General features: G+C 28.2%; 2 protein-coding genes and 1 pseudogene across 2 annotated transcripts; 1 reads left to right on the top strand and 2 right to left on the bottom strand.

The window, feature by feature from the left end:
- The first annotated feature begins 1,668 nt into the window (after positions 1-1,668).
- LOC108813325 (RNA polymerase II C-terminal domain phosphatase-like 5) lies at positions 1,669-2,925 on the top strand. The gene has a single exon (XM_018585854.2). It carries the CDS (start codon positions 1,768-1,770, stop codon positions 2,683-2,685), a length of 918 nt encoding a protein of 305 aa, XP_018441356.1. The 5' UTR covers positions 1,669-1,767; the 3' UTR covers positions 2,686-2,925.
- A 1,583-nt stretch (positions 2,926-4,508) lies between these two features.
- LOC130495520 (probable disease resistance protein At1g59620) lies at positions 4,509-5,319 on the bottom strand (annotated as a pseudogene).
- Positions 5,315-7,706, bottom strand: LOC108813321 (probable disease resistance protein At1g59620). The gene is made up of 4 exons (XM_018585849.2): positions 7,553-7,706; positions 6,476-7,344; positions 6,210-6,356; positions 5,315-6,017 (listed from the first exon to the last, which is right to left on the bottom strand). Exons 2-4 carry the CDS (start codon positions 7,335-7,337, stop codon positions 5,320-5,322), a joined length of 1,707 nt encoding a protein of 568 aa, XP_018441351.1. The 5' UTR covers positions 7,338-7,344; positions 7,553-7,706; the 3' UTR covers positions 5,315-5,319.
- Between the last annotated feature and the right edge of the window lie 7,584 nt (positions 7,707-15,290).

Genomic DNA, 15,290 nt, shown 5'->3' with positions numbered 1-15,290 from the left:
AGCTAGTTCTTCATGTGTAGAACTTTCAGCTTCTGCGCTATCAGAGGACATTTTGCAATTTTGTGTTTTTCAAATACTAGAGTAAAAACAATATACCTTCATATATCAATTTCAGGATCTAGGGGTATTCGGAATACCTTCATATCACCCTTCTTGAATAAGGCTTCTTCGGAGCATTTTCAGTTTCTCACTAGGATTAGAGAACTATTATGAGAGAATTCCTATGATGACCATTTTTAATTTATTGTTTAAAAAGGAGAAAAGTAATCAAAAGAAACTTTATTAAATGCATGGTAAATATACATTTATATTTTGACTAATCTAGAATTATGTTTTAGAGTTAAAGGTAGAGTTTTGGAAGTCAATATAGAAAGTGAATATTAAAAAATTTTAAATATTTTTTAAAAAAAGTTTTAAAAAGCATTTTTCAAATTACCAAAAAAAAAATCAAGATTTTTTTTTATCAAAAGTTCGACTTTGAAATCATATATCTCGAACTATATGAATTTCATTTTTAAAAATTTTTAAACTTTTAATTATTTATATATCTATATAAAACAATTGGCATAGAGGTATTTTGTTTCCTTAATGAAATATAAAGTCCTTAGGGAACTAAAAATGGACCGATAACTGAAAGTAAAATAGCATGAAAATATATATCAGATTATCTCAAATGACTATTAGATAAAAAGGTGCACATCTATACTATTATTTATGAAGTGATTTTGCTTATTTGTCATGTTCTCCATGATTTTAGCTAATTTTGTTTATTTGTCATATTTTTATTAAGTTTAAGCTAAATTATCATTGATGTATTATTTGTTTTGAGCTGAGTCACTAAATCATTAATTTAAAATAATAGTCTTGATGAATATTTTATATAAATAAAAACAAATTTTATTTTATTAATATTAAATTTATATGTTATATTAGTTTTTCTTATTTGTCATATTTTTATTAGGTTTTAGACTTTTAGATTGGTTATTAATTTACTATTAGTTTCTAACTATTCACTAATTTATTTTAATGATATAAAGTTTATATGTTATATGCTATATTAAATAATTGATTACAAAATAATATTTTAGAATTATCAAAAAAAAGATAATTCTTCTATATATATTCTTTTTTTGTGCCTATCTGAAAACAATATTTTATTATAAAAGTTAAAAAAAATTAAGATACAAAACAATTTATTATTAAATATTAGTCAACCAAAAAATATAAATATATTTTCTAAACTATCTCTAAGATATGAGTGTTTTAAAAAAATTTATCACAATAATAAGTATTAAACATATATAATATTTGACATATATAAATATTTTGATTGTTTGATTTAACTATTTAAAAAACATAAATAATAATTTATTATGCTGATTTTAGATTAATAAGACATAAACTAAAAAATATTTATAAGAAATTTATGTCCGCATGTGCGGGCAAAACACCTAGTAGATAATATTAGACAAAGTTTATAAGGCTCATAAATTACATTACGCTTTATAAGAAAAGAAGGGTATAATAATCATTTTGCAACTTAACGCGTTGAGGTAACGCGTCTTTGGGAAAAAAAAGGAAAAAAGGAAAAAGGAAAATTTCCTTTGCTAGCTTACTCTCTATATAAACGGGTCTTCAACCTTCATCTTCTAGAAATTTTCAATTTTTTTTTTCCGCTGCATTCACTCTCGACTTGATAGTGTTTGTCGCATCTTTGATTGAGAGAGTTTTCTTTTCTTCCTTTCTCGAATACCAGAGAATAGAACGATGTCTTTAGTTGAAAACCCTGCTATTGATCTTCTATTACCGAAACCCAAAATGCGGAAGATCGATCCGGCTGCGATGGAACAGTCTCAAGAAGACCCATCGTCCGATCTTCTCAACAAAGCGATTCAACAACTCATGATCCGCGAAGCTTTAGCGATTACGAAACGCGTTAACTCGCAGACCTCGTGGCTCGAGCACAAAAAGCTTAACCTAGTCCTTGACTTGGACCACACTCTTGTCCACACCATTAGAACTCAACAGCTTTCCGAATCCGACAAGTATCTAGCAGACGAAGCTGACTCAAGGAACGATCTTTGGAGATTTCACAGTGGTGGGTCCACCAGTGATATATTGATAAAACTAAGACCTTTCCTTCACCAGTTTTTGAAAGAAGCCAGCGAGATGTTCTCTATGTCTGTTTACACAAAGGGCGGTTGCGATTACGCTAGGCTCGTGCTGGACCTAATCGATCCGGACAAGACTTATTTCGGGGATCGAGTTATAAGCAGAAGAGAGAGTCCTGGCGTGAACAAGACCCTTGATCTTGTGTTGGCCGATGAGCGTGGGATTGTCATTGTGGATGATACTCTCAGTGTTTGGCCTCATCACAAGAAGAACTTGGTGCAGATAGCAAGGTACGAGTATTTCAGCGAGTCATCTTTAGAATGTGATGAGAAGAAGAAGATGAGAGATGAGAGTGAGGAGAAAGGGGCATTGGCAAAAGTGTTGAGATTCCTCAAAGAAGTTCACCGAGGATTCTTCTGGGACATGTCTGAAGAAGAGATTGATTCAATGGATGTGAGGCCTTTGCTACAAGATCCCTCCTCCATTACTGTAGAGAGAAAACGGAAAATCCCAGCTGACTCTGTTTTTAATGGGGAAAATCGCAAAAAAAACCTTGAGAGTAGTACCTACTGACACTTTAAACCTTGAAGTTTTTCGACTAGCACTTTAAACTTTCAAAGTGGCATTGGTGTTATAAAAAACCTTTAACTTGGCTTACTTTTCCATCAAGTAAAAAACTGACCTGCTATACATGTAAAAATGATGATGTGTAGGTTTTTTTCGAAAATAATAACTCTTTAATTAATAAAATCAATAAAAATTAATTAAAAAATCAGATAACTAAATAAAAAATCGAGAAAATTAAATAAAAATTCAAAAAAGTATAACAAAATTCAAAAAAATAAACAAAATTCAGAAAATTAAATAAAATTTCAAAAATAAGTAATATTAAATTAAAAATATAGAAAATTATATAAAAATTCAGAAGATTAATTATAAATTAAAGAAAAACACACAAAAATGAAAATTTCATAATGCTTTTCTAAATTAGAAGATTATTTTTAAAAATATATATATTATCATTGACAATAACAATTTCAAACATACCACTGATGACGATGGTGATTTTTCACATAACCATTAACAGTGACGTTTTTGACGTCTCTCAAAAGATAATTTCCGATATCATCGTTAAAAATAAAGGTAGATACGTCTATAAAAAATTTTTTGACAACAATCTTCAAAACAATATCTACAGTTTTAAAAAACCTTCACATATCTACCGTTATAAATGATGGTTGTCGAAAATATAGTTATTGACATGTTTACCATCATTTTTAACGATGATATCGGAAACTATCATTATGAATATGTCAAAACATCACTGTTAATGGTTATATGAGAAATCACCATCGTCACCAGTGATACGTTTGAAATTGTTATTGTCAACGATAATATATTTGTTTTCTTTAAAAATGATCTTCTAATTTTAAAAAGCATTATGAATTTTTCATTTTATTTTTTTGTATTTTTTCTTTAATTTATAATTAATCTTCTGAATTTTTAATTTAATATTGCTTATTTTTGAAATTTTATTTAATTTTCTGAATTTTGTTATACTTTATTTAGTTATCTGAATTTTTAATTAATTTTCTGATTTTTATTTCATTTTTATTGATTTTATCAATTAAATAATTATTTTTCAAAAAAATATTATTTTTATATTTATTTCATTTTTATAATTAATCTTCTGAATTTTATATAATTTTATATATATTTTAATTTAATATTACTTCTTTTTGAAATTTTATTTAATTTCCTGAATTTTGTTTATTTTTTTAAATTTTTTTATACTTTTTTGAATTTTTATTTAATTTTCTCGATTTTTTATTTTGTTATCTGATTTTTTAATTAATTTTCTAATTTTTAATAATTTTATTAATTAAATAGTTATTATTTTCGAAAAAAACCTACACATCATCATTTTACCTGTATAGCAGGTCAGTTTTTTACTTGATGAAAAAATAAGTCAAGTTTAAGGTTTTTTATAACACCAATGCCACTTTAAAGGTTTAAAGTGCTAGTCGAAAAACTTCAAAGTTTAAAGTGTTAGTAGATGCTACTCTCGAGGTTTTTTATGCGATTTTCCCGTTTTTAATGTATGATTCTTTTTATTTTTCTGTTCTGTGTTTTGTTTATATGATATATTGATACTTGATTGTATAGGAGGTACACTTTTAGTTCGGTGGCTATTTGAAATTTTATGAGAATATGACTGAGATTTTTTAAGAGAGTAGTTATTAGAAAAACAACATATGTCTCACACCTATTTTGAATCAACACATGTCCACGTATGAGTAGTTAATGCCAGAGGCCCGTGAAAACCTTCTCACTCGAGAAAGCTCACAGACCAAGGTATCAGTTAAGACATTCCATATCACCACTCCTCATGTGAGTGACCATATAGATCATTTATACAGAAAGTAGCAGTCTATGTTGAATGCTTCCAATCTTGTGATCACTAATATACAAAACTAACAGAAAGAGAAATAAAGAACATTCTTTACTCCAAAAAAAACAGTGATTGTGAAAGATTTGATACATTTTGTCAAAATAAATATCTTGGCAAAACTGGATTTTGTCACAGCTTCACCTCTCTAAAACAACAAAAGGTACAGATATGAGCTTCTGATGCTAGAATTCAAAGGAGGAAAGTTACCCTTTTCTTTATGTTAGACAATATTCAAAAGAGGAATGTGTTGGACTTTGTAGTATTCTTCTCCTCCTACGGACAATTTCTTCCAAAATTCCAATGTATGAGTGTTCATATCCAGCTCTTCCAAGGAAGTGACAAACCTCAGCCCATCAGGAAGCTTCATTAACTTCCGACAATCACGAATAGTCAGAGTTTGAAGAAATTAAGGGCATGGAGCCTTGTTCTACAATCCACTCTTCCCACTCAGCTAATCCACCAAATTCAAGCTTATGCAGCTGAGGAAACCCACCGCTCGAGCAAACCATTCTCTTCCCACAGAAAGATATATTTAATAAACTGACATCATATAAGTGAAGAAGCTTCTCTAGAATCTGGATTGGATCCTCCTGTAAGCAACAACCACGTAAAGTTATGCTTCTAAGGTGAGAAGGGAAGCGTTGCGCATCAGGTAACCTTGGCATACATATACTCAACTTGAGCTGTTTGAGATTCTTGCAATCAAAACAAAATCCTTCTTCATCATTTGTGGGAGCATACAACTTGTTAGGGTTTCAATACTGGCTAATTGATTTAATGATCCAATCTGTTCTCATGTCCTTCAAGATAACCAAGAGAGATCTAAGTTTTGGATTATTTATCTCCTTCTCTTCGTTAAATGTTTTATCAAGACGATGTATAGCGAGTCTGCGAGATTGAGAAGAAGATTCAGAGGTGGTGCCATGAACAATTTGTAGAAAGTTCTCCTCTTTGGCTTTAAGAAGACAAACTTCTCTCATGGTGTCATGCAAGTGGCATTTTTCAAATCTCAAAGTCCTACCATCTCTTTCGGAGATAACCATATTTCTTTTAACCAACTCTTCTATGTAGCCATCAACGACATCTCGAACACTTGTTCTTTCATAATACACAGGTTTTGGCATTCTTTCCGCGGCCCAGTAGTAGGCCAGTTTCTCAACATCTACTGGACAATCTTCTGGAAAATGAGCCAGGTAGAGGAAGCAATGCTTCAAACAACTAGGCAACTCCTCGAAACTCAAAGATAATACATGATAAACCAAATTGCTGTTGTCGGCATTGTAGCTAGTCTCTCCAATGATGTGAGATCTTATATTCTCATATATCCTTTTCCACTGATGCAATGTGTATTGAGAAGCTAGCAAACCTCCTAACAGCTTTACTGCCAAAGGTAGTCCTCCACAGTGTTTGATCATCTGCTTACCCATCTCTTCCATTTCATCAACATTAAGTTCTGCAAAACAAATTATCAAGTATACAAATCATTCTTTCAAGATATTGTTCAACTAAATAAGTGTTCGAAAAAATTCATGTCTTCGAAAAAATTTCATATGCCTTGGTGTCAATTTTATATAAGGCAGAAAACATAATTCTTTTTTCACTTGGAAAAAAAAAAGAATCCTCAAAGGTTGTCTTAAGAACTTACGGGTCGTGTCGTTCCTAGGAAATGCTATCCTCCGAAAAATATACCAACATTCATCAAGAGTTAGACAATTTGGTTTAAAAGTGAAACATTTTGGATCTGCTCGTAATGCCACACCTTCGTTGCGGGAAGTAAGTAGTATCTTCCAACCTACAAAAATTTTTACTGTTTTTACATAACTTACTAGGGAAAAAAATGCCATAATGCTTTATGACCTTCCTCAAAAGCTATGAACTATAATAAGAGAAGTATCTAATTTATATATTTACCTTTGTGTCGTGGAAATATTGGTTTGATTATGTCCCAGTCTCCTTCTCTCCATATATCATCAAGGACAATCAAAGTCTTTTGTATTCCCAACAGCCGAACAAGTTCTTCTTGGAGTTCATCTTCTGTCATCTCTAACACCTTATACTCTCGCCTAAGTTTCCGCAAGATCGTCTGCCACACATACTTCCTTGTAAACTGTTGTGAGATAGATACCCATGCGAGTCCTGGAAAATGGCTTTTTACTATCTCGTGATTAAAAACTTGTCTTGCTAGGGTAGTTTTACCAATACCGCCCATCCCGGTTATAGAAACCACTTGGCTGCTACTATTTTCCTCCGTCAAATAGCAAACTAATTGCTCAACATTCTCCTCCAAACCCACAAGATGGTCTTCAGTATCACTTGAAAAAGTTTGTCGCATTTCCTTTTGTCTCTCCTGTGCATACGTTTCACTGACAATGACTTGTTGCACGCCAAGACTCTGCATATCGCGGATCGCCTTAGATATTCTATTGCTTATGGCTTTCATATCGAGAGCAAGCCCCATGCGTTTCACCACGACGCGAGGAAATCTTCTCACACTCTTCCTGATGCTACTTGTTTTTCCGAGTCCTTCCTCTAGAAGAAAGATTTCGATTATATCTTCTGCGTCGTAAACAATTTCTTTGATCTCTTTCACAGTGTTTCTCACCATTGCACTTGTATGTTTCTTGGCATCTGCATCTTCCAAAAAGCATTTCAACATATTCAAATCACTCTTTAGTCCATTGATCTGCTCATCAACCCCTTGAAGTCGGTCAGATTCTCTGACTAGGAGGTCCCACAGCTTTTCTACTCCAAATGATAAAAGTGACTCCGCCATTAGTTTCCTGTTCAACAATGAAACTAGTAGTCAATAATCACAGGAGGAGGATTTATGAGTTCATAGTTCCGTTTATATATATATATATATTTCTTTTCTTTTTTTTTGCAAAGCTCAAGGACTCAAATAAACTATGATTTCTGAGGGATTCAATCCACAAACCGTTGTACACAAAGACGTGCAAAATGGGAAAATACAAGAGATCCAAGAATCACCTGCTCCTCGAAAACGCTTTCGTCCAACTGATGAGGTTTTTTTTTGTTGTCCAAGTCAACACCAACTCACAAGACCAGCTGTGAGTCCTTTGGATCGAAAAGTCCTAACGCACTCTAGTTATTTCCTTATCTGCCACGTCTCTATATGTCGGTTGTGTTTTTGTGTGTTCATTTAGAAGTTAAAACTCTGCTAAAGAGCCATTAGCAGCGTTAACTCCTGCATATCGTAGCTCAAACCATACAAAATTCAACCCACAAATATTATATTTATAATTTATACCCAGAGAAGTCCTAGAGGGTATGTTTACCTATAGATGTTGAAGTTACAACTTTATATGTTTTAAAGAATCCATATAATATTTATAATTTCACTACATCTTTGTATTTTTATTTATATGTTTTAAAAAATTACTAGATCTCGACCCGCACAACCGTGCAGATGTTATTTTTAATTATATATATATATATATATATTATTTTAAATCGTTAATGGTATACATTTTTAATTTTAATGTTTTATAACTATTTCAAATATAATAACTTATAGTTTACATGTTGTAAATAATAAATTGTTTAAAACCGTCACATGTATTTTAGTCTCTTATTATATATTTATCTTATTGAATTTACTTTTAGTTATTAAACAAATTAATATGTGACGGATTGTAAACAATAAATGTATACTTATTAATGCATAATAATATATAGCTCAATTCTAATAAATTTTGATCAACATAATAAATTTTAATATGATTGATTGTAATTATATAATAGATCAAATATAATAGAATATTTATATTTCATTTTATAAATGATAACTGAATATATTAATGTATAATTATATTTCAAAACTAACTACGAAATGCGTGACTATTTACATATAAGTTTTGAAAATTAAGATCCTTTTTAGATCTTTTTAAACAGATATTTCAAATTTTTAATATATATATATATATATATATATATATTGAAATGAAAAGATATCAAAAGATATTGTGGTTATGTTTCCGGTTTATTAGGAAACAAAATTATATCATTCATGTTGTATATAAGTTATATTATTAGTAATAATAAATAATGTTAACTGATTTATAAGGATAGTCCATTGGGTCAATTTAAAAAAAAAATCATACATCAATTAAGGTTGTGACTTATGTTTTAATATAATAGATGCCTTCCGATAAAATATTTAAGATATTTGTTTCTAGATTTGCGACACCGTTGTCGTGGGGGCTAGTCATAAAAAGTTAACTCAAAATTATTTGAAAAATTACGTAAACTACCATATTCCTAAGACAATTATTTATGTTTACATTAATCATATTTACCTTTCATTTTAAAGAGTAAAATACACACTTATAATCCTAAGTTTAACTAATATTGATTAAACATTTCGATATGAGGGGTGCATTCTTGGAATTTGAGGTTTATAATTTTAATAAATATATAAATAAATACTTAAAAGTTTGATTTAAAAAAAAAAATAGTTTCGAAGAGAATTTTTAAATTTCAAAAACAAAACTTTTCAAATAAAATAAAACAAATTTAAAAATATTTTTAAAAAATATAAATTTGAAAACATAGAATTCAAAAACTAGAATTTTTTATTATTATTTATTTAAATAATTATTTATAGATATATTAAGGATATAAAACTCTTTTTCATCTTTAATGAAGAAGGTATTTGTGAAAATTTTATTTAATGAAGTTAAACATGAATTATGGTATAAAAAAACATGGTACACTTGAAGTTCTCCCAAACTGTATTTACCAACAAGCTTTTGGTCTAGTGATAAAGGAGTGCCTAGGCACTCTTCCACTCAGGTTCAATTCTCGTTGGGAAGTACATTTATGGATTCCGACAAAGATGGTTTCTCTTTTAAGACTAAAAACAAGACATCACTGTTTCGGAGAAAAATGCGATATTTTAGTTTTAACGAAAGAATTCGTTTTTGTGGTTTTGATAAAAAAAATATTGTGATTTAGTATGGAAAAGAAGATTTTTAGATTTTAATAGGATAACAAAATTTATCGATTTTGGTGCGAAAACTCGTTTTTGTGGATTTGGTGAAAAAAAACTGATTTCGTGATTGTGGTGGAAACCACCTTTTGTAATTTTGGCAAAAAAAAACAAGATTTAACCATTTTAGCAAAAAATACAATTTTGTGGTTTTGACAGAAAATTCGTTTTGCATTTTGGTGGAAAAACTTGCTTTTGCAAAATTCGGTAAGGAACCAATATTTTGTGGTTTTGGCGATAAACATGAATTTGTGGTAAGTGAGAAAACACATTTTGAAATTTTTGTGAAAATACTTACTTTGCGATTTTGGCTAGAAAACAAAAAAAATTGTGATTTTTGCCGAAGGCACAATTTTACGGTTCTGACAAGAACCCAAGATTTTGTGATTTGGCGGAAAATCTGATGAAAATAAATCATATTTGGATATAACTTGTAATTTTTATAAAATAATGTATTATTAGAATTAATAATAAATAGTAATAACATAATACATTTGAAATTATTCTTTTTGAAGGGAAAATGAAAGAAACCATTGATACAAAATGAAAACTCATTTTTATTTTACCTCATTTTAAAGCAGAAAATAAGGTTAACTATTGGAGATACATTAGTAAAACCTTACTCAGATTTTGATGTTGTTCATCCGTGAATAGTTGTTAATTGTTATTTAAATTTGGTTTGGCTCACTAGAGATATATCTAATGTTTATATGATTTCTTTTGTTAGTTTCAACTGCCATTGAACTACTAAAGTTATCTTACTTAATTATCAATAGGGGTGGACGTCGATTGAATACTACCGTAATTTATAATATTTGAGATTTGCTTCGTATTGTACGAATATCTAATTTTTGATTTACTTTGCCTCAAAAAAAATAGGGATATCCAATTTTCGGATATCAAAAAACTTTTTAAATATTTATGAATATTTTATTCATAAATATTTTATTCACTTTGTTCAATACAAATAAATTTAAAAAAACTATACAAGTTTATCTTCAAAACATATCTTTAACATAATATAAAATATAAAATAAAGATTATCAAAACTATGTGTTTCATATATTTTTAAAATTAATTAAATGTTCTTATAGAATATAAAATTTTAGAAGAAATTATTCCCTTTTTTAATTTGATACTTATATACATAATTTTATAAATAAAAATAATAAAGTTTTATGTTAAAATAATAGTTATAAAATTATACATGTAAACTTCTATAGTTAATTGTACATATATAATATATTTGTATAAAAGTCGGAGCGGATTGGATATCCGACATAAAAATTTATAATATTTGTGATTTACTTCGTTTTTAACGGATATATTTTTAATATTTGTTTACGGATATCTGAACTTTTTGAATCAAAATGAAACAAATAACAAATCATTAGAAATAAACATGCCCAACACTAGTTACTTACAAGTCGTTCTTATCATGCAGATTTTTTTTTTTGAAAAAATTCTTATCATGCAGTTTGAAACCATTATTCAACTTAACGCTTTATTATATTTCTGGTCAAACGCTTATTTGCTGTATTTATGATGTAAACATCATGCATCTAACGATTATCCCGGATTAAACAATCTCACGTACCAATATTTTGTGGAGAAAACTTAGTTGTTTAATTCTGTTAGACTGTTATAGTCAATAAAACTCGAAAACGACGTACTTTAGGCTAATTCTTTTCTCCTATTCGTATTTTGTTCATTCCACGATCTTTTGGTGTCTGCACATGATCGGTCGTTCAACAACCTAACCCTCATACACAGCCAATCAATAAATTTAAACGACTGTGTCTTAACGACAACGAAAATAATCCGGAACCAGTCCAGCATGGCGGTTTGATAAACAAATCAGAATATTCATTAAACTCTCACGCGCCAATCTCCTAATCGCTCAGCTTTAGCGCGGAGGCTATACGGTCAAACTAGGATAAAAGATATGTACCTTGTCGAGAGTGAATTTTTTTTTACAACAATAACTAAATCTATGATATATGTTTTACCGATTCAGAAGTCAAATCGGTGGCGTAGAATCAACATAAAACACAGCAAAAAGAGAACTCATAGCACCACGTGCAAGCTTTTCCGCCACTAAATTAGTTGCTTTTGATATATCTTGGATCTTAAAGGTAGGAAAAAAAGTTTTACTACGTCGAAACTCCTCTAAATGTGTAGAAAAGGCTGGTCATTCGTCAAATGAGGACACCATCTTCACCAATTGAAAACAATATGTTGCGAAAACTACATCTGCATACTCAAGAGTTTTCATGCACTCCATAGCCTATATCAAAGCTTTGTATTCTGCATGTAAAACTGATAGGCTTCTGTGGAGATTCATCGCCCCTATCATATTTTCTTCTGAGTCCAAGGTTTTACAGAACCACCCATGTCCTAAGAATTTATCTTTTTCTTTCCAGGCACTATCTATAAAGCAAACTTTGGAACATCTCAATGAAGTCCAATCAACCACCTGGGGGAGCACTTTTTATCTGAGGAATCGTAAGTTGAACTTCCACCCACACTTCACTTTCTACCTCAGCCATCCGAAGTTTTTTTTGAGGATTTCCATCTTTTTTATTAAAATATTTGTTATTTTCTATTTTTCCAAATATACTGCACATGTTCCATGGAAAACTACTAAAATTAATTTTTTTGGAAGTCGTGAGAAAAGGTAATCCAAATTAGTGTATACTGAAAAAGTGGGAAAAATCCCATGCGCCGATGGAATTTTTGATAAAGCCCATGTTTGTAGGACTGGAGGGCACTGAAAAAGCACATGGTTAATTGATTCTTCCTCCGCTCCACAAATACTGCACCTAGTGGCACACTTAGTGCCTCTCGCCTTAAATTTTTTCCAACCGGTATGATGCCTGAGATAACTTGCCAAACAAAATGTCTCAACTTCGATAAACAATTTAGTTTCCAAGTAAAAGCCAATAACAGTTTAGTATCCGGCTCATAATTAACCATTCCTTGTGCCTTATCTGGATACGAGTGAATTTATATGAAAACTATTTAAGAAAAAAAAATGAAAAAATAAAATTTATATTCTTGATCGAATAAATATTTTTGGCCTTTAAAAAAAATAAAATTTTGTTAATTACATAATTTGTTTACTGATAAACTGATCTCATTTTTAAAATATTTTAGGTCAAAAAATCACTTAGAGCATAAGAACCTAACGTTTAGGCCGAAGAATCTCAGACATACTATTTGGTTAAACTATGTCAGTTCGATTTTATATCATGATTTAGCAATTTAAAAATTAATTATGGTTATAAGAACTTTACTTTCACGTGCCAATCCTATCTGTCTTCAATATTTTTCTCTTTTTATGTCGTTTTTTTCATTTTAGTTATTGCTCGATATAAATATTGATTTTAGAGTTTATTCTCATTTTGTTCTTTTTTTTTTGGCATGAGATTTAAAAATGTTTAATATTTAAAGTTATTAAAAAGATACATACTTAGGTTAAAATCTGCGTCTTGTGCAGAATAAATGTTTTATATTTATTATTTATTTTATGTTTTCTGCATATTATTAAATAATAAAATAATAATTATATATTAAATAACTAAGAAATCAGTTACTATTATGTAACAAAATGGCGTCCGCATATAAATTAAACGACCACTCTTGTTTGTTCACAATCATTTTAAGGTAAATATATCAAAAAATCAATTGTATCTATGTATATCACGTATAATTAAATGTAAATGATATTAACATGGATATATAGTATATTTTTAGTATTTATATTTATTAAATGAGGTTTCTAATCATATGATTTTATGATTATTTGCATATTTTTATAACAAAATTTTACACCAACGTTATTTTTTACTGTGTGATGTTTAGTGGTTTTAATAATTTATAATTATTAAAAAACAATGGAGAATTCAAAATTAAAATACTAACTTTCAATATATGTTTAATGCAAATATCAAAATATAAGTATGTATTTTCATGATATATATTTTAATTTAAATGATAATATGTATATATATATATATTAACATAAACACCTATTAAAATAAAATTATTTATTCATATAGTTTTAAAATCATTGTATATTATTACATAAAAAATTAAACCTTGCTCTCAAAAGTTTATGTGAGGCTTTTAATATAGTAATTTATACTCGTTTTGAAAAATCCAAAGTCCAATATATAAAATTTTTTTTTATTATATAATTAATGTAATTGTGTGATTTATTTTAATAATAAAGAATTAAACAAAAATGATATAAAGTATACATATTGTTAGAAAATATTTATTATTTAAAATCACTAATTTACACATATATATATAATCACATTAGGTAATTCCACAAGGTTTATTTAAGGAAAAATAGATAATAAATTTCAATTTGATAAATGAATGGTCTATAATGGACATACTATATAATATAACATTTCCTAATAATTTAATTTGGATTAAACAAGATTCTTAATTGATTCTCAAACCGGCACGTAAGCAAAATTAGCATTCCAATGATCTGACAACTCAGCATGACATTTTTTTAATTAGTACAAAGTACAAGTTATAATTTTTTAAATGTTTATCCTTTAATATATAGGGGATGTCATATGATTTATATTATGAAACTTTCTTTTGGTTAATCATATTCCTTTTTTTAAGGTTTAGGATTTGATCACCCAAAATGTATAAAATGGAATCAGCTTGCATATTTTCTTGCTTTTTGAGGTTCTATATTCACAGAATTTTAAGTAATTATTCATCACATTATTACTAAAATAATACATTATATACTAAATTTTCCACAAGCTAAATATTTGTCGATGTTAGTATTATTATGAGAATTGGAAAGGTCCAGTAAACATATCATTCTAAAAAAATCTAAAATAACTATCATTATAGGTTATTAATTTCGTATCATTATATGAAACTAAAATTTTATTTTGTATTATATTGTTAAATATTATTTAAATGAATAAAATGTTAGAATATTAATTTTACTTCACACATAATTAAAACTATAGACTATAGTATATGTCACAAATTTTATTACATATGATTATTTAGATATGAGTTACTAAAATATATTATATATTATTTCAATATTTATTTTATTTTTTCGTATATGTAAGAGAAATTAAATTTATCATACTAAAATTTTAGTTTAGTGACTACAATTTTAACTTAATGACTACATTTAAGAAGATTAAAAATTTTCATTTTAACACTAATAGTTACATCTATTTTGTATTAGGTATTAATGATGGTTTTACTTGCACTATCTTATATATATTATTTATGATGATTTTATTTACAATATGTTAAATTTTCTGATAACATGATTATCAAGTATAGTTGCTAATAAACTACCATTTTAAAACATAACTTAAATTTTTAGTATAAAAGCGAACATAAACATTCCGTCGGATATATTAAAGAAATCATTTAAATAACTTTTTACTAATAAAAAGGTATTTTTAAATAATAAAAAGATCAAAAATACATTTTGAGATGAAAATTTTGTATTGAAACTATACATTTTTTTACATCTCAAAATCTAGATTTTTAGATGTAAATTAAATTCAAATACAACACAATGTAGACTTAAAAAGCGTCTAAAAGAAGATATTTGAAAATTATGAAATATTATATCTGAAAATTCTATTTAATTTATAAAGATTTATATAAGACAGTTTTATTTGCTCTGTTTTGAATAATTTATGAAAATTCATG

Source organism: Raphanus sativus, chromosome 6, assembly GCF_000801105.2.
Source record: "Raphanus sativus cultivar WK10039 chromosome 6, ASM80110v3, whole genome shotgun sequence".
Classification (NCBI taxonomy): domain Eukaryota; kingdom Viridiplantae; phylum Streptophyta; class Magnoliopsida; order Brassicales; family Brassicaceae; genus Raphanus; species Raphanus sativus.
This window is presented reverse-complemented; position numbering and strand designations above follow the sequence as displayed.